Below are 25,218 nucleotides of genomic sequence, written 5' to 3'. Positions count from 1 at the left end.
TCAACAACGCTCGTTTTATTTTTCGACATTTTCAATAAATCCACGCTTCATTAATGTCAAGAAATCTGTACATTCCAAATATATGTCAGATATGACTGTCTCGTTCTACAAATAACTAATGTGTACTTTTTTTAGATGAACACTAGTATTCATTCCATGTACATATAATACCATGACAAGTTCATTATTGAATTTTATTTGCATTTAAGTATTGCTTTTTCCACAAACTAGATTTTATGACTGTTTTATCTTGTATTATTATACTTTAATGAGAAACCCAGTTCAGGGCCCTGACTTAGCTTTAGATTAAGTATGGCTGAAGATGCTTACAAAGCCTAAGTGAAACATGTCCCATTTTAACATGTATGTAGTATTTGTATCTTAGACATAGAGATTTTAAAGTATTGGAATGGTGGTTTTAAATAAATTTGTTTGAGACTTTTACATTCTGTACTCCAATATGGCTATCAAAATGAGACTCATAACGTGTAATAAAACTTGGCCATATCGATCCTTTATGTAAGTCCTAATAATTTACATTTATAAAAGTATTTTAACATGTAACATAGCTTGCTTTTTTTATAGTACTGGAGGAGCATTAGCAGAAACATAATGGGAGGTTTGTTCTGCTCTGTTTTAAAGAGTCCGGTCCTGCAATTGTTGAGCATAACGTAATCTGACCTGATGGCACATACATGGCTAAATTTTAATATGTATACAACTTTGTAATAAATCAGTGCATCCTATAAAGATGTCAAAATTGGATGATAAGATGGTAGATTCCTAGTGGCAGCAACAATACAAAAATGTAGGACAATGCATAATGTTAATAGGATATGATGTTGTATCTTGAGATTTGGATAAGTTTGTTTTTGATGTAAATATGCTGAGGAAGGGAGTTAAGGCTCCCAAAACATCGAACATATAAATAATTCAAGTATTAATAATATATTGACAGGGCGGACTAAACAATCACCCATTGTACATTATTATTATTATTATTATTATTATTATTATTATTATTATTATTATTATTATTATTATTATTATTATTATTATTATTATTATTACTATGATTCACCTCAGATAAGGCGAAACACTTCGTGACAATGTGGCTGAACCTGCAAGGACAGGATTTTTACCAGGAGAGACTATTCAAACTTATTCCATGAATCAAAAAATGCCTAAACAGTTATGGAGACTAAGTTGAAAAATAACCTAATGTATGTACTGTTGGTACTATATGAAATAAAGTGTACACATTTCACTTCAGGCTTCGTAACTATACTTTTTGATTACCCTTCGTATATAGGTTAGACTACTGTACTGAATTGAAAAAGTATTCAGCAACTTACACAACAGGTTTTTGCCACAACTTGTTCACTTCATTCTGGAGTCACTTCCTTTTTACTCCATTCTTATGAGGTCTCCCTAAGTTTGCTATTTTATGATAACCCCTGGTGAATTCCATCATTAGGCCTACACCCTTTACAAAAGTATATAGTTCACTGGTATTTTTATTTCAAGCAAACAACCTGCAGGTTTTTTTTTATTGTTTAGCAGTTTTTCGGGGGCGTGAGAGGGGTCTGCTGCATGACCTGCTGACCCCGCAACTGGTAAGGGAACTGGGCTGGAACTATGCCAGAATGTGCTAGTGCATGTATGATGTCATATTTGTGGGACCTACCTGTGTAGTAACAGGTTTTGGGTGGAGAGAAGCTAAAATAAAAATAAATAAATAGATATGCTAACCTGATTACAGCCATGTATATATTTAACAAAGCCGAGCTTTCTGCCAAATTATATTGGCCTACTTCAGGGCATGTCAAGGTCTGTCTCCAGCAGTGAGCAAATATAATTTTTTCTAAAGAATGTGGAATCACAACCATACTATCCACAGCCCCTCCCCCACCCAGTAACTGGACTGAGGGATTGGTGTGCTGTGGTGGTAGGGAGAGAAATTACAGATTCACCACCATCTGTAGACATTTTCTTGAGTGTGTTATGCTGTGTCATGGCAGTGTTATGGACGTATTTCTTGAGTACAGATCTCCATGTATCGTGTCTCTAAAAGACTTCGATGCTCAATTTCTGAGGGAAGCCATATAGATAGAGCTGCACCCAAATAACATCAACAGGGAAGACGGCTTCAAGTTATCAAATACATTGAGATCTCACCACTAACTTTTCTACTCAGCTGATATGTTACTTGGCAGTTTGATATTTAAAAGTCATATATATGCAGATTCCTAGTACATTAACAGTAAAACAGTAACACAGATTAGCATTGCAAAGTGTTTATCACAAAAGGTGTCTGTTCCATTTAGTACACCTTCCATGATCCTTAGTTTAATATTCTGTCTGCTTGCCTGTTTGAGCAAGACCAACAGCAATACTTGGTTCATATCTGACAAGATACTGTGCTTGTCAAAACACATTTCAATCTTCTGTGATGTTCTGTACTCGTTCTATAAACAATCAGCAAAAACTAAACTTTAGAAAAAAAATTGTGAGCAACTTCCTATTTTTCCTATTTTTTGCAGTAGTGTCCTCATAATTTTAACATTCTCCTGAGATCGGAGGGTGAAATGCTGTGCAGTGAAAAGCAAAGTTCTTTGCAACCAGAAGTGTTGGGATATTTCTTTTCTTTAAAGAATGGAACTAATTGTAATTTCATATTCTGTCTTACTGATTGCTGTATGCTACCTATGTATGTTGTTGGTTCATCATTTCCAATAATTTGTTTAATTTTAATGTTCATTGCCATCAAAAGGGTCTGTCTATTTGGAATACTCTTACCCATAACCAAAGCTAACCCTGGGACTATCAATGGTTTTCGGTGAATTACAGTCTAATCTGTCAGTATGATTGGTTTTCGGTCGATTACAATGATCTTGTCACTACCGAATTCTCCCCTCAGGGGATGCTGGAGGGCTGTTGGCTGCTTTGTGGCCCTAACCTCCAGACCAATGGATTTGTCACTACCTGAGCCTAACCAACCCAGAACAATGGTTTTCTCACTAGCCCAACCTAATAAAACCAATCCAATGGTTTTTCCGCTGGCAGGACATACCTCATATTCCGTTATTTTTTTGTCATGTCATCTGAGCTGCGTTACATTCGATTCTTAATTTATTTTTACTACTTAGTAAGGTTTTAATCCCATGTACCGTGATCACATTGTGTTATGTCAGAACAGCCAACGGTACCAGATCATCATTGTTTTGACATAGCCGGTGCTATATGTCCCTTCAAGTTATCCGTCATTAGTGTAAATCCAAACCTTTCAATGATGTCACACAGTCACACAGCCCACAGTTATGAAGCCCGTGCAGGCTCATGGCAGCAGATCCTAGACTAGTACTCAATTCATTTACCAATCCTCTTAATTATACTGACCGTGAAATCTCATCTCAGTAAAGACTTACAAGTGTGTTTCAGGTACAGGTGTATGCATCAGGTAGTCCCATATCTAGAAGGTTTGAAAAATATCACATGCTTCCTGTACATTCTGGTTGGTATTGAACAGATGGCTAGGTAAATGCACATATCTTTATTATTATTATTATTATTATTATTATTATTATTATTATTATTATTATTATTATTATTATTATTATACCCCCCCCCCTCCCGAAATATATTGTACTTGTGGACCAATTGTGGGATCAAACCTTGTTTTCCCTTTTGGCTCCTAACAATTTTGTTCTCGGTGTGACACCCAGTTGTGAGCCAAAAACCTGGTTTTAATGTTTTCTTCCCATTACAAGCAACCAGTGGAAAGCTTGTCCTAAGTCTACATGTATTTCTTTTTATGAGATGGTAGGACATCCTAAGAAATCCCAAAAATTATCAGTCCTAATAAGGGTGTTTACACATTTACAAATTGAAGATTGTGTATAAATCTACTACAACAATATTTAGAGGCACAGACACAATGTGGAACATTACTCAAGGCTTCAAAAGATTTCTCACTAGCCATTCACATTGAATTTTTCTCACAAGGCAGAAAATTCATTTTGACAGCAGACAGGAAATATTTCATTCATGTTGATATCAGAAGGAAAACTAGGGATTAAATGTAGCTGGCTCAGCTGAGGCATACATGTGGCTGACCAGTGACTATGTAGTGGCAAACACAAGGCAGGAACATTACAAAGCTAGTCCGACAGCTTTACTGTGTGTCTGAGGTTAATGAAGACAATGTACACTGACTGTCAGAGCAAATGCAACACCAAGAAGGAGTGGTCAGAACTTTATGCCAATTGCAGGGTAGACTGACGTCACTGAGGTATGCTCATGATGTGAAATGCGCCGCTGTGCTGCGCACGTAGCGAACGATAAATGGGACACGGCGTTGGCGAATGGCCCACTTCGTACCGTGATTTCTCAGCCGACAGTCATTGTAGAACGTGTTGTTGTGTGCCACAGGACACGTGTATAGCTAAGAATGCCAGGCCGCCGTCAACGGAGGCATTTCCAGCAGACAGACGACTTTACGAGGGGTATGGTGATCGGGCTGAGAAGGGCAGGTTGGTCGCTTCGTCAAATCGCAGCCGATACCCATAGGGATGTGTCCACGGTGCAGCGCCTGGCGAAGATGGTTGGCGCAGGGACATGTGGCACGTGCGAGGGGTCCAGGCGCAGCCCGAGTGACGTCAGCACGCGAGGATCGGCGCATCCGCCGCCAAGCGGTGGCAGCCCCGCACGCCACGTCAACCGCCATTCTTCAGCATGTGCAAGACACCCTGGCTGTTCCAATATCGACCAGAACAATTTCCCGTCGATTGGTTGAAGGAGGCCTGCACTCCCGGCGTCCGCTCAGAAGACTACCATTGACTCCACAGCATAGACGTGCACGCCTGGCATGGTGCCGGGCTAGAGCAACTTGGATGAGGGAATGGCGGAACGTCGTGTTCTCCGATGAGTCACGCTTCTGTTCTGTCAGTGATAGTCACCGCAGACGAGTGTGGCGTCGGCGTGGAGAAAGGTCAAATCCGGCAGTAAGTGTGGAGCGCCCTACTGCTAGACAACGCGGCATCATGGTTTGGGGCGCTATTGTGTATGATTCCACGTCACCTCTAGTGCGTATTCAAGGCACGTTAAATGCCCACCGCTACGTGCAGCATGTGCTGCGGCCGGTGACACTCCCGTACCTTCAGGGGCTGCCCAATGCTCTGTTTCAGCAGGATAATGCCCGCCCACACACTGCTCGCATCTCCCAACAGGCTCTACGAGGTGTACAGATGCTTCCGTGGCCAGCGTACTCTCCGGATCTCTCACCAATCGAACATGTGTGGGATCTCATTGGACGCCGTTTGCAAACTCTGCCCCAGCCTCGTACGGACGACCAACTGTGGCAAATGGTTGACAGAGAATGGAGAACCATCCCTCAGGACACCATCCGCACTCTTATTGACTCTGTACCTTGACGTGTTTCTGCGTGCATCGCCGCTCGCGGTGGTCCTACATCCTACTGAGTCGATGCCGTGCGCATTGTGTAACCTGCATATCGGTTTGAAATAAACATCAATTATTCGTCCGTGCCGTCTCTGTTTTTTCCCCAACTTTCATCCCTTTCGAACCACTCCTTCTTGGTGTTGCATTTGCTCTGTCGGTCAGTGTAGTTACACATCCCAGAATAAATAATGCCAAGTTTTGTCTAGCTCTCATAACTCTATACAGCTGGAGTGTGTTGTGCATGCACTGCACAAAAGTGATTAGAGATATGTAGGCATAGATCTGTCATTGTCTTTTGTTGTTCCATTTCTTTTGTAAATGGCTTTATTCTCTGAATGGTAGGTACTCCTCCTTTTCCTCTTCTGACTAGAATTATGATAAGTTGTTTTTGCCCTTAACACAATAGTGACCACCTGTCAATTTGTTTAAGGGCATATCCATGGGAATATTATTTGTATGTATGTATGTTCAGTCTGTCAGTGATGCTGCTGGTGGATCCTCAACAGCTCTGCCATCAGCTGTCATAGATGGCCTAGGCATCACTGAAGAGGTGTACTAGGGAAATGAGGAGTGAGGTACTTTCCTGTTGCTTTCCTCACCGAGCCAGAGTTACTATTACATATCAGTCTGCCAAGCCCACTGAAATGCATAAACCAACCGACCCTATGAGCAACATTTTCACACCATTCATAGCAGGGACTGGCTACTTAAGGATTGGCATTACTAGCATCGCTCATACCTCAGCCTATACCAGAAGACATAGTAAACTGTAAACTCTAGGTCCTGCCAGCAAAGGCGGAGTATTATTTGAATGATTAATATTTAATACAATAGTTTAAGGTGATTCATAATTTGTGTGCTGGTCTAGTGTTAACAATTATATGGCTTGTATTTTACAGGTTGAAAAGTATGGAGGAGCCTGTGTTTGTCAAATGTGAGCCAGCATGGCCTGCAGATACAGAAAAACCCTCTAATTTTGTAAGTGTATGATCATAAAGTACATTCCTCCAAAGAAGGAGAGAACTTTTTCATTTTACTACAGTTTTTGTATAAAATGCCCTCTTCAGTTAGATGGGCTCCCACCTCATCAATTCCAGCTACCTCATGTTCCTGTTAGGTTTTGTTCTACTTCTCAGGTTCATTGCAGCAGAAAAAACTGGAAGTTCTTGAGTGTACAATTTCAGCTGTGAATGTTAAAATGTTATTTTGTGTCCTACTCCAGAAATGTTCTCTATAAGTTAGAGTTTGCTCCCCCCCTCCCTGTTGGCGCAATAGCCCCGTAAGGCCATGGCCTACCAAGCTACTGCTGCTCAGCCCAAAGGCCTGCAGATTAAGAGGTGTTGTGTGGTTTGCACAACGAATCCTCTTGGGCATTATTCATGGCTTTCTGGACGAAGGCCACTATCTCACCATCAGTTAGCTCCTCAATTGTAATCATGTAAGCTGAGTGAACCTGGAGCTAGCCCTCATATCCAGGTAAAAATCCCTGACCTGGCCGGGAATCAAACATGGGGTCTCCGGCTAGGAGGCAGGCACTCTATATCTACACCACTGTTTGTAACTCTGCATATTTTGTTTCAGTGTAGTGTTTTTATTGGTGGTGTCCAGATTGAAATATAGTGGAAGATGAGTAGGAAAGTAAAAAATATAGTGATTCATTTTTGTATGTCAGTGATACTGTTGGTCATTTAATCTTTGACATAATTGCTGACCTTAAACTTCTAAATAGTTGGTTGGTGTTTAATAAGTTATCATTAAACAGTACCTGTAATTGGCAGTTACAAACAAGTTATGAATTGATTTTATCGTAAGAAATCATGTTGAGCCAGAATTAGTAGAACAATCATTAATTACTGTCAAGGAACTAGTGCAATTTTTTTGTTATATATTAAGTTGCTATGAGATGTGATGAGTATTAATACTGGCTAATACAACAAAGTTACAAAGCAAACAAATAGGAATATTTTAAGGAATTAAAGTGTTGTATCGTCCTGTAAGAAAAAGTTATACTGTGATTTCTGACACGTTTCTCACTGCCTTAACATGTGGTGAATGCCGTCCAAAGGGAAGGAGGGTGTTGTTTGAGAGGCACAGTTTATAGTTCATCATCAATGTGGCAGCATTTGTTACTCAGAAATATCTTGAAAGGCTCCAGCAAATGAATATCACAGGTGATAGGGTGGGTGATCAAGAATCTTAACCACCATTTCCTCACAAACTCTGCTCCACGATCCTAGTGTCATGCAGATATACATTGTGATGAATTCTGAAAAAGAATAATAGGATATAGTTTCCTCCTTCTGCAGCCTCATGGGTTGATGTGCCTTCATTCGAGCAAGCAGTGCGTCCTGGATGGGTTTCATTTGTTCCCACTTCATTGAAACCCTTAAGACCTTGTCCAGTTTGAAATTAGAAAAATGTTAAATAAGCCATCTTTAAGTGATTGCAATTGTGTGAAAATAACTGAACATATTTAAACAGCAACCCCTCATTAAAACAAAAAGCCTTGAATTCTTGCTTTGATATATCGCTAGGTTCAGTGTGGCAACTCTTACCATCACCACTTGGGCTACAATGGTAGAATTGTCAGTTTCAAACAGTAACATGTTGGAGTATTGTTAAGAGTGAAGCGTGGAGTTACGACGAACTGTGGCTTATTTACTGTGTTAACTTTGTTACATGAAATCTGTATATGTATATATGAAATAAACATTAATTGTTTTATGGTTAAAATATCTTCAGACATTTGAAGAAAGGCTATTTCTCGGAGTATCGTATAGTTATCGGCCAATAATGTATTTAAATCTAAATTTATACTGAGGTGTCTATATTAAAACAGGTCTTCCTATCCTGATATTCCTTTCAGTGTCATATTTTGTCATCTTTTTTGTTTCTGCAATATTTTCGCTGCACAAGCCTTTAGTGGAGTATATCAAACTAATAATAATCAGTTTACACTTGTGATATTTTTAGTTTGTTTTAGTATTTCTCTGTGGGTCTGTTACATGACCCTAGGGTTGTATTTTTTTTAAGTCTGCTGTGAAGACATAACTACCTCCTGATATATTTTCCTTATAGGAGGAAAATGCTGTCCAAACCTCTTACGTTCGAGTTAAGATTAAGGAAGATCCACATGCTGCAATTGCTGAGCTGAGTCTCCAGGAGGTATGTGATTTTTCATTAATTTATCCATGCTCATTTAGGGTGTTAAATGGGAAATGGGCAGGCGTGCAGCATACATTTAGAATTCTTCACTAACATAACTACATTAATTACAGTAGAATCTGTCATATGAACTGCTATCTAATTTCATTTCTTCTAAGTTTATGCATAATTTAATATGATTTTGAATTAATACTTGAAATGGATATACTTCCTACCTGGGTCTCCATTGCAGGTGCGGTGCTTCTCATAAAAGGGGCCCAGAGGCTCTCAGATTGGAAGTGTGGGTTGGCAACCATAGTTCCACCAGCTGAGTCAGGCACTACTTCCTCTTGTGTTAAGCTCCTCTCTTTCATCTTTCCTATCCAGTCTCCTTGGTGAACTCCTACATACTCTTCTGACTCAATTTTTTATTAGGTGTACAATACTTAGGGAGTCTTCCATTTTCATGCCCTTCATAGCTGTTGCCTTTTGCCATTACTTTGGTTATATTATTTGATAAAGCTAGTATAAATGTCCACGTAGTCAATTCAAAATTCTAGAAACGTCATGAAACAGCAGTACATGTTTCAGCCTCATTAGGCCATCTTCATATGTCTAGAAATAACTTTATTTGGGAGATAGTAGGTTCTAACCCCATTGTCTGCAGCCCTGAAGATGGTTTTCTGTGGTTTCCCATTTTCACACTAGGAAAATGTTGGGGCTGTACCTTAATTAAGGCCACGGCCACTTCCTTCCCAGTTATAGCCCTTTCCTATCCCATTGTCGCCATAAGACATATCTGTGTCGGTGCGACATAAAGCCAATGGCAAAACAAAAAAAGAAATAACTTTAACTTAAAATTAATGAATTGAAAATTGCAAAACGTGAGTAAAATTTACATTAATATGATATTAATACTTTTAACATAAAATAGGTGCTTGCACAACCATCATTAGATGAAAGAGTTGCTTGATGTAGTGTGATTAAGTCAGAATGCGTCTGACTGTGAACAGTTTTGTGTAATAAATGACAATTATAATATAATTAAAAGTTTCTTCAATTCCTTAAAACATTGACAGTAAATTAATTAAAATTGTTGTTCCACTTTATATAAAATCTTCTAGAATGTTAGAGTTTACAAATGTAGATTAAATTTAATTTAATGCCAGTCAGACAGTTGAGTAGAAAATTAAATTCTGTCAGGTCATGTTGTGAGACATGAAATCTAGAAGGAAACAAAATAAACTTCTTAGTTGAATATTAAAACGAGGGAAGGAAGATTTAGGGATAGAAGAACCATATAGACATAATCAGACATAAATCTCACTTTCAGCAGGTTAATGTTTGCATCATATCATGTATGTATGCTGACTAAATTTACGTTAAGTCTGCAATGTGTTTGTGATGTGTGAGTGTCAGCAATGTTATCGGCAGAGCGGATCGTGGGAGTTGAGGGATAATAAAAAAAAAGGAAGCGAAGTGTATAATGCATACGTGGGAGAGGCGTAGGCAAGGGATAATACAAAAAAGGAAGCGAGGTATAGAATGCATATGTGGGACAGGCGTGTAATTGAACTTATTATAATAATTTATGTTTTCATCATATAAGACATTGAGCTTCTCTGAAATGTCATTGAGATTGGAGGCTGCATTAATGTCTTGGGCACGCCCAAGAAATTCTCGGGTGGTGCGCGCTTGTCCATAACATCACCGCCCGAAAAATTCTCGTTTAGCTGCATTGTTCATTTCGCGATCGCCCAATAATTTCTCGGGTACTGTAATCTCTTTGAAAATTTTTTTCCAGCATTTTCAACAGATGACGGGAGAGTTTACAGCTGTATTCATGAAGTCTCTGGCCTAAAATATGTCTTAACTTATCTACTTTATATATATCTCTGGTCAGCTGGTCAGCTGACGAGGTAAATAGAAATTGCGAGCGCGAAATGGAAGAAATGTTTGAAGACAAAATAAGGAACTACATCGAAGATGAATCTCTACATGACATTAGTATTTCTGATAATAGTGATAATGATTACTTTGATTCATCGGATGATGAACTTCTTAGTATTTCTAGTGAAAGTGATAAGATATTACGTCAAAAGCTAAGGTGATTGTAGAAGATGTTGAACGTACATTCGTGTGGAAAAAGTGTAAACCTGGGGATAGTGTGCTCCCTAATATAATTCCATTTACGGGAAATACTGGTGTTAGGGTTGGATTATTACCAAAGGTGAGTGCGATAGATAGTTTTGAACTGCTTCTAACGGATGAAATTGTAAATTTGGTAGTGACCAAAACTAAAATGCATTGAAAAACTTGTAAATAAATCCCCGCATACAAGGGCACAGTTTTGGGAAGAAACAATCTTTTATGAAATTTGGCAGTTTATTGTGTTAATGTTGTTGGTGGGAATAATACAAAAGACTGAAATGAAAATATTTTGGTCAAAGACAGTATTCTAAAAACACCACTATTTTTATGCAACCATGTCACAGGCCTACTTTAAAAAAGTGTAAATAGAGTTTAAAATAAGTTTTTATTGAAAATTAAAACCTACAACCTGTTTTCCAGTCTTTGACCGGGTCAGGGATGTAATGAATGAAACAGATATAGGCTGTTGTTACAATGGGGTCACTACTCCCAAGGTGATTTATTAATGACTAATAAATGCTATGAAATGATAATGGGAAGTGTTGCTCGAATGAAAGATGACAGGGAAAACCGGAGTACCTGGAGAAAAACTTATCCCGCCTCTCCTTTGTCCAGCACAAATCTAACATGGAGTGACCGGGATTTGAATCGAGGTATCCAGTGGTGAGAGGCCGACGCACTGCCGTCTGAGCCACGGAGCCTATAAGTTCTTATTAACCTTGAATAATATATGAATGTGTTCCCTTAATAACAGTTACTCATTCCTTGCTTCCTAAAAATGAATAATTTCCTCCGAATAAACATCACCTTTCTGGCACAGGAGGTCTGCCAGAATCTGCCATTGAAGGGGTTACATCTTTGATCAAAGTGAATATGGATTTCTTCCTCGATATTGAGTAATTTGCCTTTCTGTAAGATCTTCAGTGTGTTCATGACATTTTCAGTGGATGTTAGGAGTGATTGAAATCTTTCATGTGTTCACTCATGGTAGAGAATTTATTGCACTGACATGTTCTCAGTAGCAGATATTGAAATTCCTACCTGTTGGACCTATATAACTTGTCCAGCCGTGATTGTATTTCATGCTATAGGCCCCTGAATTCAAAAACTTATTAGTAATGACATTTGTTTTGTAAAGTAATCTAGCAGTGTTTTATAGCCAACACTTCAGTTAAAAATTCACTAGATTTCCATAAAATTACTAAGCAAGTAAAATTAAAACTTAATTGTACCATTCACTCGTATGATATAACAAACATGTATGCAAATATACCTATAAAAATCACCATTGATTTAGTAAAAGATAATTGTATACATTGAGTACACTTAGTATGTTGGAAATTGAAGAATTCACAACAATCTTAAGTTTTTCATAGAGAACGTTTTCTTTTCTTTCTTTTTTTTTGCATTATCAGTGACCACGTATGTCAATAAAGCAGGTTTTCTATGGGCTCACCAGCATTGGGTATCCTTGCAGATATTTACGTAGACCTCTTAGAAAATCCCAAAAGTAGTAATAAATACAAAGTTATTTGTCACTGCTACAGATTTGTGTAAAATATATTTACAATTATTGATAAACAGAAAACAGATTAAAAAACTATAGATTTTCTCAACTCATTACTCCCATACAGTAAATTTACTTTCGAGTGGAAATTTGACAATTCATTGTATTATTCAGACCTTAAAATCACCTGGAATCACAACTGTCTTCTCTATGATATCTATAGATAGCCCACTCAGATGATTAGTATAATAAAAAAGGAGTCTTGTCACTGTAATTCTTATAAGAAAACTTTCTTTTACAGTTTGATATGTAGAGTCTTGTATATATAGCTTTAAAAATCTACATCTACATCCTACATTTGGTCTGTTCTGCTTGTAATATTCATACCTTGGTCTCCCTCTACCATTCTTACCCTCTACACTTCCCTCAAAAACCAACTGCAGAAGTCCTGGGTGTCTTAAGATGTGTCCTATCATTCTATCTGTTCTTCTCATCAAATTTAGCCACAGCAATCTCCTCTCACCAATTCGATTCAGTATCTCTTCATTCATGATTTGATCTGTCCATCTCATCTTCAGCATTCTTCTGTAACACAACATTTCAGGAACGTCTATTTTCTTTTCTTCCTGAGCGAGTCATCGTCCATGTTTCACTTCCATATATTGCCATGCTACAAACGAAAGTCCTCAAAAACATTTTTCTAATTCCTATATGAATATTCGTAGTGAGCAAATTTCTTAAGAAAGGCCTTCCTTGAATATTGAATTTTCACGACCGCATTGCAATCGAAAGCGACTTTCAACCTATTAGATCGTGTTATGTACATTTAGTACGTGTTGAAGAGATGTTAAGTACAGAACAAAAATGGCCAACCAGACACCAGTGGGATCCGAACCCACAACCTCCCGATTTCGTGTCGGTTGCTCTACCATTTGAGCTATGGTGGCTTAGGCTATCTTTGTTCTGTTGGAAAGGATCTAAGCTACAGGTCTGGTACTACTACCATCACACTGTAGAGTGCGTTTAAGTTGCCCGTTGAGGGCCAAGTCAATGAATATTGAATTTTCACGACCGCATTGCAATCGAAAGCGACTTTCAACCTATTAGATCGTGTTATGTACATTTAGTACGTGTTGAAGAGATGTTAAGTACAGAACAAAAATGGCCAACCAGACACCAGTGGGATCCGAACCCACAACCTCCCGATTTCGCGTCGGTTGCTCTACCAATTGAGCTATGGTGGCTTAGGCTATCTTTGTTCTGTTGGAAAGGATCTAAGCTACAGGTCTGGTACTACTACCATCACACTGTAGAGTGCGTTTAAGTTGCCCGTTGAGGGCCAAGTCAATGAAAATTGAATTTTCACGACCGCATTGCAATCGAAAGCGACTTTCAACCTATTAGATCGTGTTATGTACATTTAGTACGTGTTGAAGAGATGTTAAGTACAGAACAAAAATGGCCAACCAGACACCAGTGGGATCCGAACCCACAACCTCCCGATTTCGCGTCGGTTGCTCTACCAATTGAGCTATGGTGGCTTAGGCTATCTTTGTTCCGTTGGAAAGGATCTAAGCTACAGGTCTGGTACTACTACCATCACACTGTAGAGTGCGCTTAAGTTGCCCGTTGAGGGCCAAGTCAATGAATATTGAATTTTCACGACCGCATTGCAATCGAAAGCGACTTTCAACCTATTAGATCGTGTTATGTACATTTAGTACGTGTTGAAGAGATGTTAAGTACAAAACAAAAATGGCCAACCAGACACCAGTGGGATCCGAACCCACAACCTCCCGATTTCGTGTCGGTTGCTCTACCAATTGAGCTATGGTGGCTTAGGCTATCTTTGTTCTGTTGGAAAGGATCTAAGCTACAGGTCTGGTACTACTACCATCACACTGTAGAGTGCGTTTAAGTTGCCCGTTGAGGGCAAAGTCAATGAATATTGAATTTTCACGACCGCAATTGCAATCGAAAGCGACTTTCAACCTATTAGATCGTGTTATGTACATTTAGTACGTGTTGAAGAGATGTTAAGTACAGAACAAAAATGGCCAACCAGACACCAGTGGGATCCGAACCCACAACCTCCCGATTTCGTGTCGGTTGCTCTACCATTTGAGCTATGGTGGCTTAGGCTATCTTTGTTCTGTTGGAAAGGATCTAAGCTACAGGTCTGGTACTACTACCATCACACTGTAGAGTGCGTTTAAGTTGCCCGTTGAGGGCCAAGTCAATGAATATTGAATTTTCACGACCGCATTGCAATCGAAAGCGACTTTCAACCTATTAGATCGTGTTATGTACATTTAGTACGTGTTGAAGAGATGTTAAGTACAGAACAAAAATGGCCAACCAGACACCAGTGGGATCCGAACCCACAACCTCCCGATTTCGCGTCGGTTGCTCTACCAATTGAGCTATGGTGGCTTAGGCTATCTTTGTTCTGTTGGAAAGGATCTAAGCTACAGGTCTGGTACTACTACCATCACACTGTAGAGTGCGTTTAAGTTGCCCGTTGAGGGCCAAGTCAATGAAAATTGAATTTTCACGACCGCATTGCAATCGAAAGCGACTTTCAACCTATTAGATCGTGTTATGTACATTTAGTACGTGTTGAAGAGATGTTAAGTACAGAACAAAAATGGCCAACCAGACACCAGTGGGATCCAAACCCACAACCTCCCGATTTCGCGTCGGTTGCTCTACCAATTGAGCTATGGTGGCTTAGGCTGTCTTTGTTCTGTTGGAAAGGATCTAAGCTACAGGTCTGGTACTACTACCATCACACTGTAGAGTGCGTTTAAGTTGCCCGTTGAGGGCCAAGTCAATGAATATTGAATTTTCACGACCGCATTGCAATCGAAAGCGACTTTCAACCTATTAGATCGTGTTATGTACATTTAGTACGTGTTGAAGAGATGTTAAGTACAAAACAAAAATGGCCAACCAGACACCAGTGGGATCTGAACCCACAACCTCCCGATTTCGTGTCGGTTGTTCTACCAATTGAGCTATGGTGGCTTAGGCTATCTTTGTTCTGTTGGAAAGGATCTAAGCTACAGGTCTGGTACTACTACCATCACACTGTAGAGTGCGTTTAAGTTGCCCGTTGAGGGCCAAGTCAATGAATATTGAATTTTCACGACCGCATTGCAATCGAAAGCGACTTTCAACCTATTAGATCGTGTTATGTACATTTAGTACGTGTTGAAGAGATGTTAAGTACAGAACAAAAATGGCCAACCAGACACCAGTGGGATCCGAACCCACAACCTCCCGATTTCGCGTCGGTTGCTCTACCAATTGAGCTATTGTGGCTTAGGCTATCTTTGTTCTGTTGGAAAGGATCTAAGCTACAGGTCTGGTACTACTACCATCACACTGTAGAGTGCGTTTAAGTTGCCCGTTGAGGGCCAAGTCAATGAATATTGAATTTTCACGACCGTATTGCAATCGAAAGCGACTTTCAACCTATTAGATCGTGTTATGTACATTTAATATGTGTTGAAGAGATGTTAAGTACAGAACAAAAATGGCCAACCAGACACCAGTGGGATCCGAACCCACAACCTCCCGATTTCGCGTCGGTTGCTCTACCAATTGAGCTATGGTGGCTTAGGCTATCTTTGTTCTGTTGGAAAGGATCTAAGCTACAGGTCTGGTACTACTACCATCACACTGTAGAGTGCGTTTAAGTTGCCCGTTGAGGGCCAAGTCAATGAATATTGAATTTTCACGACCGCATTGCAATCGAAAGCGACTTTCAACCTATTAGATCGTGTTATGTACATTTAGTACGTGTTGAAGAGATGTTAAGTACAGAACAAAAATGGCCAACCAGACACCAGTGGGATCCGAACCCACAACCTCCCGATTTCGTGTCGGTTGCTCTACCAATTGAGCTATGGTGGCTTAGGCTATCTTTGTTCTGTTGGAAAGGATCTAAGCTACAGGTCTGGTACTACTACCATCACACTGTAGAGTGCGTTTAAGTTGCCCGTTGAGGGCCAAGTCAATGAATATTGAATTTTCACGACCGCATTGCAATCGAAAGCGACTTTCAACCTATTAGATCGTGTTATGTACATTTAGTACGTGTTGAAGAGATGTTAAGTACAGAACAAAAATGGCCAACCAGACACCAGTGGGATCCGAACCCACAACCTCCCGATTTCGCGTCGGTTGCTCTACCAATTGAGCTATTGTGGCTTAGGCTATCTTTGTTCTGTTGGAAAGGATCTAAGCTACAGGTCTGGTACTACTACCATCACACTGTAGAGTGCGTTTAAGTTGCCCGTTGAGGGCCAAGTCAATGAATATTGAATTTTCACGACCGTATTGCAATCGAAAGCGACTTTCAACCTATTAGATCGTGTTATGTACATTTAGTACGTGTTGAAGAGATGTTAAGTACAGAACAAAAATGGCCAACCAGACACCAGTGGGATCCGAACCCACAACCTCCCGATTTCGCGTCGGTTGCTCTACCAATTGAGCTATGGTGGCTTAGGCTATCTTTGTTCTGTTGGAAAGAATCTAAGCTACAGGTCTGGTACTACTACCATCACACTGTAGAGTGCGTTTAAGTTGCCCGTTGAGGGCCAAGTCAATGAATATTGAATTTTCACGACCGCATTGCAATCGAAAGCGACTTTCAACCTATTAGATCGTGTTATGTACATTTAGTACGTGTTGAAGAGATGTTAAGTACAGAACAAAAATGGCCAACCAGACACCAGTGGGATCCGAACCCACAACCTCCCGATTTCGCGTCGGTTGCTCTACCAATTGAGCTATGGTGGCTTAGGCTATCTTTGTTCTGTTGGAAAGGATCTAAGCTACAGGTCTGGTACTACTACCATCACACTGTAGAGTGCGTTTAAGTTGCCCGTTGAGGGCCAAGTCAATGAATATTGAATTTTCACGACCGCATTGCACTCGAAAGCGACTTTCAACCTATTAGATCGTGTTATGTACATTTAGTACATGTTGAAGAGATGTTAAGTACAGAACAAAAATGGCCAACCAGACACCAGTGGGATCCGAACCCACAACCTCCCGATTTCGCGTCGGTTGCTCTACCAATTGAGCTATGGTGGCTTAGGCTACCTTTGTTCTGTTGGAAAGGATCTAAGCTACAGGTCTGGTACTACTACCATCACACTGTAGAGTGCGTTTAAGTTGCCCGTTGAGGGTCTGGGGTCTGGTGTCTGGTTGGCCATTTTTGTTCTGTACTTAACATCTCTTCAACACGTACTAAATGTACATAACACGATCTAATAGGTTGAAAGTCGCTTTCGATTGCAATGCGGTCGTGAAAATTCAATATTCATTGACTTGGCCCTCAACGGGCAACTTAAACGCACTCTACAGTGTGATGGTAGTAGTACCAGACCTGTAGCTTAGATCCTTTCCAACAGAACAAAGATAGCCTAAGCCACCATAGCTCAATTGGTAGAGCAACCGACGCGAAATCGGGAGGTTGTGGGTTCGGATCCCACTGGTGTCTGGTTGGCCATTTTTGTTTTGTACTTAACATCTCTTCAACACGTACTAAATGTACATAACACGATCTAATAGGTTGAAAGTCGCTTTCGATTGCAATGCGGTCGTGAAAATTCAATATTCATTGACTTGGCCCTCAACGGGCAACTTAAACGCACTCTACAGTGTGATGGTAGTAGTACCAGACCTGTAGCTTAGATCCTTTCCAACAGAACAAAGATAGCCTAAGCCACCATAGCTCAATTGGTAGAGCAACCGACGCGAAATCGGGAGGTTGTGGGTTTGGATCCCACTGGTGTCTGGTTGGCCATTTTTGTTCTGTACTTAACATCTCTTCAACACGTACTAAATGTACATAACACGATCTAATAGGTTGAAAGTCGCTTTCGATTGCAATGCGGTCGTGAAAATTCAATATTCATTGACTTGGCCCTCAACGGGCAACTTAAACGCACTCTACAGTGTGATGGTAGTAGTACCAGACCTGTAGCTTAGATCCTTTCCAACAGAACAAAGATAGCCTAAGCCACCATAGCTCAATTGGTAGAGCAACCGACGCGAAATCGGGAGGTTGTGGGTTCGGATCCCACTGGTGTCTGGTTGGCCATTTTTGTTCTGTACTTAACATCTCTTCAACACGTACTAAATGTACATAACACGATCTAATAGGTTGAAAGTCGCTTTCGAAGGCCTTCCTTGCTTGTGTTGGGCTGCATTTTCCGTCATCCTTACTTCTACCATCGTTAGTTATTTTACTACCCAAATAACAATATTCACCTACTTCCTTTAAGACTTCATTTCCTAATCTAATATTTCCTGCTTCACCTGACTTCATACAACTGCACTCCCTTACTCTCTTGTTGCCTTGCTCTCCCCATAAGTCTTGTCAACAGTTTAAAATCTCCACTCGCTTCACTGCCTATATCCTCTTTTATCCAGATCTTCCCTTATTTTAGGTTACCTACGTTACTTAGGACAATTTCCGCCAGCATGGTAGATATTAACACAATTGTAATTGGCCTAGCACCTTTCCCTTTCACTCTTTCCACTCTCTGTACCCTCATCAACATCCATCTCACTAATGTTTATCTTCATTCTGTTCTGTATCATCTCAACCACCTTATAAACTAGTGTCACCCTACCTTCTTTCGCAGCTTCTACTACACCATATACAGAGTGTTAGGGGTATACGTGCAGATATTTTACTAGTGGTAAAGAAAAATACAAGTAGAACACCTGTTATGTGCTTTTTACCTTGTCCTTTTAGTTCCCTTATAAATGAGCCGAATATTTCACGTCCTAATGTGTTTCTTTGCTATTTGCTTTACATCGCACTGACACAGATAGGTCTTATGATGACTGTTGGACAGGAAAGGCCTAGGAATTGGAAGGAAGCAGGCATCGTCTTACTTATGGTACAGCCCCAACATTTGCCTGGTGTGAAATGAGGAAACCATGGAAAACCATCTTCAGGGCTGTCAACAGTGGGGTTCAAAACCACTATCTCCTGGATGCGAACTCACAGCTCTGCGCCTCTAACCGCAAGGGCAACTCGCCCGGTCCTAATGTTTTCTAGAAACAGCCGTAGTAAGAAACGCCGGTAATGCCATACTGCTCTCGTGTAGTAGAGTACAGTAGCAGAGTATAGGGGTTGTTGAAACTGTTTGTTATTGAAGGCCAACACATATTGCTGTGCCGTTCCCTAGCCGCTGGGCAAGTAGGGGTGGTAGAAGCACATGCCAGACCACTTCTTGTATTCGAAAACCTGTCTAGGGTACTCTGCGAGAAGTACACATAATCCTTACCGATGTATCCACTCTTGTACCTTCTCATGTTGCCGCTGAGTGCTATTTTGTACTCGTACAAACCTTTTGTGATAAATGTAATTATTGTGTTATTCGGGTTTGTATGGAAATATTCGTTGGTTGGAATGGAATTGAGCTTATAACGTAATTCATAAAAATATCTAAGGTTAATTTGTTTTAAAATTGTCAATCTTCAAGACTATGTCCGGTAGAAATTCAGTCTTTACTAAGGGCTACGACAATTAAACCCATATGTGACATGGAGTATCCGTACCAGTGCATGCAATCAAGGTGGTGCAGTGAGGTGCAGTGGTGTGTGATCTATAAGATGTCAGTACATTACTCAGTGATCCAGGCTGACAAGAATGAAGGGAAATAGTTAATGAGTTAATGAACAGTAGGTGCACGATTTCAGTCCTATTACTGTGCCAGTCCATCTTGAATTTCTGATAACAGACAATGCGAGTTGTCTATACTATTTTCGTAATATTTTCAGGTCGGCGAAAGAACGGTGGACACTAAAAAGAGCGCTCTCCGTAGATTCAAAGAAATTGTTATTCATGCCACAAATTTCAAGAACTGTAGTTGCATCCATGCTTTTGAAAATTGCTAGGAAGATAAAGTGCCGCGCTGGGCTGAGTGGCTCAGACGGTTGACGCATTAGCCTTCTGACCTGAACTTGGCAGATTCGTTTCTGGCTCAGTGCAGTGGTATCTGAAGGTGCTCAGCCTCGTGTCTGTAGATTTGATGATGATGATGATGATGAATGTTGTTGTTTAAGAGGCCTAACGGCTAGATCCTCGCCTCTAATGGTACAAGCTGCAACGAAATAAAAGGACAATTAAAACCTAAAAATATATCCACAGGCTAAAATCTAAAACGCATGATGATGAAAAAATGACCATGAATTCAAACCAATCAGTGGATCCAATTCACAATGCCTCATCTTCTGAGATGGTGCTTGTTATCCACCAAACCCAAAAACAAAACACCATAGCACAATAGTCTGGAAGGACCAAGGCCTACCAAGCGACCGCTGGTCAGCTTGAAGGCTTACAAATTATGAGGTGTCGTATGGTCAGCACGATGGATCCTTTCAGCCATTATTCTTGGTTTTCTAGACCGGGGCCGCTATCTTACTGTCATACAGCTCCTCAGTTATAAAGACGTAGGCTGAGTAAACCTCGAGCCAGCCCTAAGATGCAGATAAATGTCTCTGGCCTGGTCGGAAAACAAACACGGGGTCTCCGGGTAAGAGACAGGCATGCTACCCATACACCACGGGGCTGGCGCTTGTTGTCCACAGGGGTCCAAAATTTAGATCAACGGCCCCTCATAATTGCACTAATCACTGGTAAATCAGAACCTGGTGTTCCTTGCATGACGGTGCTAATCACAGCTAACGTAGACTCATGGTGTTTCTTGCATGGTGGTACAAATCACTGGTAATGTAGACCCATCATATGTCACATACAGTGGCACAATCCACAGGTAAGAGACCCGTAGCATTGATCACATAAAGGCACTACTCACAGGCAACACAGATCCATGGTGGTACTACTCATTGGTAACGCAATTCAGTGCAGCGCACAGCAGCTCCTCCCGCACAAACGCCAGTGCGTGATGCCGCGCGCCCACTCCACGTGTCGGTGGAATTCACACGATTGTACTAATCATAGGCAATGCCCAAACCAACGGTGTTCCTCACATAATGGATCTAATCGCAAATAACGTAGACTCATGGTGTTCCTAACGTATGTTCAAGCAATCACAAGTAATCTCAAGCTTCCAGTGCCTTCATCACTTGGTCACCCCTTTTACTTGCCTCTTACGTCAGGCAGGAACTACCGTGGATGTATTCTTCGTCTACATTCGCAGTCTGCGGGGGTATTAGTAGATTGCTGGCACGTAAAAGAACTCTTGCGGAAGAAAATTCTGGCACCGCAGCGTCTCCTAAAACCGTAAAAAGTAGTTAGTGGGACGTAAAGCCAATAACATTATTAATATCACCTTACCTGCCAGGTTCATTGGTGTATCGTACCTGGATTTCCTCATAGGTATGTTACTGGAGCTTTCAGAAGCCACGTCCATTCGATTACGCAGAAGCATGTGGTTTTTACACGATGGTGCACTATCTGATATAAGCCGCTTACTACGTGATCATTTGGATCAGACAATTTGGTCAATGGTGGATAGGACAACATGGACCCATCATTTGGCCGCCAGATCTCCAGACTGTAATCCAATGGATATTTATGTCTGGGGAGACATAAAAACTAAGTATATTGAACTGAAGTAACCACTTCGGATGACCTCTGAGAATGTATTTTTAAGCAGCAGAGGATCCGGAACAACCCTGGTGTCTTGGCTCGAATGCATCGCAACTGGATTCGGAGAAGTGATGCTTGCATAGAAGCCTAGGTTGGTCACTTTGAACAATTACTATAAGTTTGAATTTGGTACGTCGGATGTCACACCATTTCTGCAGCTTATTGATTTGGGAGTACAGTACTGAATCAATGTAGCATTTTGAGTCTCAATAGTTTGATAGTTCCATAAATCTGAAGAGAAAACTTGAAGTACCGGTAACAAAAATTATAAATCGACAAGTTCAGTGCGCAAGCGCCTTGTACATTGCGAAAGCTGAACACAACGCATGGAAGATGTGCTCATTAATACATGTTTTAAAGTGTTACATAACATAAGAATAACCAGTTGAACTTTTTATAAATGTTCTAAAGTGTTCCATTATGTTTTAAAGTGTTCCATTACAACAAACATTATCAAGAAATGGTCATTACATGTGTATGTGTTAAAATAGTAGTATATATTGATGATGTCTTATGTATAAATGAGTAATGTTAGACCTTAAGATATGGGGAATATTGATTTATGATGTAGAAATTGCTGATGAAGTGAGTTGGGGCTTCCAAAACATGTACGAGTGAAATAATTGTACAAAATTAGAAACTGATAATATATTGACTGGACAGACCCAGAGTATATTATGTGCTGGATGTCATTTTGTTATTGTTATTGGAAATATTGGATAGTTGTTGGCATTGGAACCTTGTATTCATTATTTTACCCCATGGATAGTTTCATGATTGGTTACATAACACTACTTCTTTTCAGTATAAATTAACTGAGCAGGCCCTATTCTTTAATGAATGAGCACCTTTATCTTACCTACAAGGCCCCAGTAAGACTTCCAATGAATTTGAGATCAGTACCTGAATCCTAGTGCTTTTTCTGGATCCTATCAGTACTATGGACTTTTTTTCATTAGGTAAAACTACTAAGTAAAGTAAACTCATGTCCTCATCCTGAGGTGGTGCAGCTCTTTTCAGGCACACCCCCATTGGAGGTAAGCTGCATGTACCATTTCAACCACATACCAGCCCTCCTGCCAATTTTAAATTTCTGGCAGTACCAGGAATCGAACCCGGGCCCCCGAGGATGGCAGCTAATAACACTAACCGTTACACTATGGGGTCAGACAGGTAAAACTACTGCAGTGACATTTCGGTTACTGTTCATGATAAAATTACTGATTGTGACTGGTCGCTTCCTTTTCGCATAAAATCATGAGGGGATCAAGTCCATTAATGCAGTATTGATAATTCTATATTATCATCCTTGGTACGAACAGATTTAAATTAACATTTATATGGTGAGCTTGCTCATTATTGATATTTACTCATCTCTTCTCCTGATTGAAAAGGTTTTATAACATTGATGGTCAACATTGGATTTTCCACTGTCACAATACTCTTATGGCTTCCTAAAGTGTTTCTTTTGAGATAGCACAGAGGAATAAATCTAAGGGAGTAGTATACTTATTCCCTGTTAGGTTGAGGAATTTGCAGGGCGCATATGGATTGTGAGATGGTTAAGTACTCCAGTGAAATGAAAAGTCACCTTATACTGCATTTAAAAACCAGTTAACCCTTTCCCGCCCGCATTTTTACTCCGCTTATCCCCAGGTTTCAACCTATTATTTAGCAAAAACTGAAACAGACCGTATTGTTTCAGAAAAAGTTAAATACAGTAAAAAACTATTGGTCACAATGAATTCAAATTTTCAATAACATTAGAAAGTATACCATCACATCCATTTCTCTGTTTATTGAGACATAATGTGTCCCCCCCCCCCCGCCTCCTCGTGATACTCGACACAGAGCAGTCTGCATTTGTCACATTCCCATGTTGTCTGAATCCCTCAAAACCAATAATCACGTGATTTTAGAAGTGGAATGATGCCCTTGTATATAAGATTTTATTTCATCTGGGCAAGGGTCTTCCCATTCTGTTTTTATCATACCGGAATGCGACTGTTTGAAGGCTGCATTGTTATATGCGCAATAGTCTATGCCACTGAATAGTTTTTCTCCTCCTAACATACGTAAAAACGATCTCTTTCCCCAAATACTCTTTCCGAATTATGCGCAGGTTCAACATCATCCATTTAATCATTTGGAGTAACGAAACGTACTAATATTTGTGTTACCTGAATTGCCGTGGCATCGCCATCAGGTCCGATTTATCGATATTCGTTTTTCATTCATATCACTCTTATCACTAAAATTATCTTCGTTGATACATTATTAACTCATTAAAAATTCACCTGCACCCCTACTCAAGGATTCTGTGTCACTTTTTTCGCTCATATTCAGCTCAGTTTCAATATACGTGATATTCAATCCCGCCATGTTTACGGACGAAACAGCTGACCCGTGCTCGCGGAAGTTCAAGACCGTTGCCTGGGCAACGTCAAGACAGATTATCTCTCTTCCTTTATTCCCTAAGACTTGTAGATTGCACTGCGTGTTCATAGACGCCTTATAAACACTTCTCCGATGAGAAAAATAAAAAACCATCACACAGATCACAGACAAATGCAGATAATGAAGCCGGGTGCTTTCGGGCGCTAAGGACCGGAAGGCTAAATGGACTTTTGGGCGCTAAGGGCTGGAAAGGGTTAATGGCAAAATAGTTGACCGCCTCTTTTTCCATCATGATATTACAACACTGGTTTCACCTGACCTGATTGTGTGGCTGTAGGTACTGCAACAGCTTTATTTATTATTTTTTTAATGCTGTTTGTTCGGGGCTTTTGCCCCTACTTGCACCATGTAATATGAACCTGCATGTAATTGGAATGGAGGAAGTGGAGTGTGATGAATGTGAGGAAAGGAACATTAAGGATGACACAAATACCCAGTCCCCAGGCCAGGGATATTAATAATTTACAATTAAAAACACCTGACCCAGCCAGGAATCTAACCCGGGGCCGCCGGGTGACAGGCGAGCGCGTTGCTCCCTAAACCACGGGGACAACTTTATTAATGTTATATGAAATCTAGCACAACTGAAGGAATGTTGTAGCAACCATATTATTGTTATCTTTTAAGAAACAAATTTCTGCAGGATTTCATTTAGTTTAGGAGCAAGTCTATAAGTTTAAGAGTGATAGGGCAGGCCGTGATATTAATGAGATAAAAGAATTGTAGTAAATATTAGTTTAACTACAGTGCTCTCCGTAAGACCTCTTAATGGGTCAAGTGCCCTGCCATGTTTACAGACCGCCCAGCTAACATAACCTAGATATGCGCCAATTACATATTGTAAAACGGTTTA

At 40.3% G+C, this 25,218-nt stretch overlaps 1 protein-coding gene across 1 annotated transcript in view; it reads left to right on the top strand.

Annotated features, from left to right (window-relative positions):
• Positions 1–25,218, top strand: part of LOC136882321 (zinc finger protein 570-like) — a 235,667-nt gene that overhangs the window by 8,651 nt on the left and 201,798 nt on the right. Inside the window, exons 2-3 of the mRNA XM_068229551.1 lie at positions 6,360–6,438; positions 8,539–8,625. Of these exons, the coding sequence (XP_068085652.1) occupies positions 6,360–6,438; positions 8,539–8,625 (166 nt within the window). The remainder of the gene's footprint in view (positions 1–6,359; positions 6,439–8,538; positions 8,626–25,218) is intronic.

This window comes from Anabrus simplex, chromosome 10 (assembly GCF_040414725.1).
Source record: "Anabrus simplex isolate iqAnaSimp1 chromosome 10, ASM4041472v1, whole genome shotgun sequence".
NCBI classification, from domain to species: domain Eukaryota; kingdom Metazoa; phylum Arthropoda; class Insecta; order Orthoptera; family Tettigoniidae; genus Anabrus; species Anabrus simplex.
The sequence above is the reverse complement of the archived record's forward strand: the minus strand, read 5'-3'. Positions and strand labels throughout refer to the sequence as shown.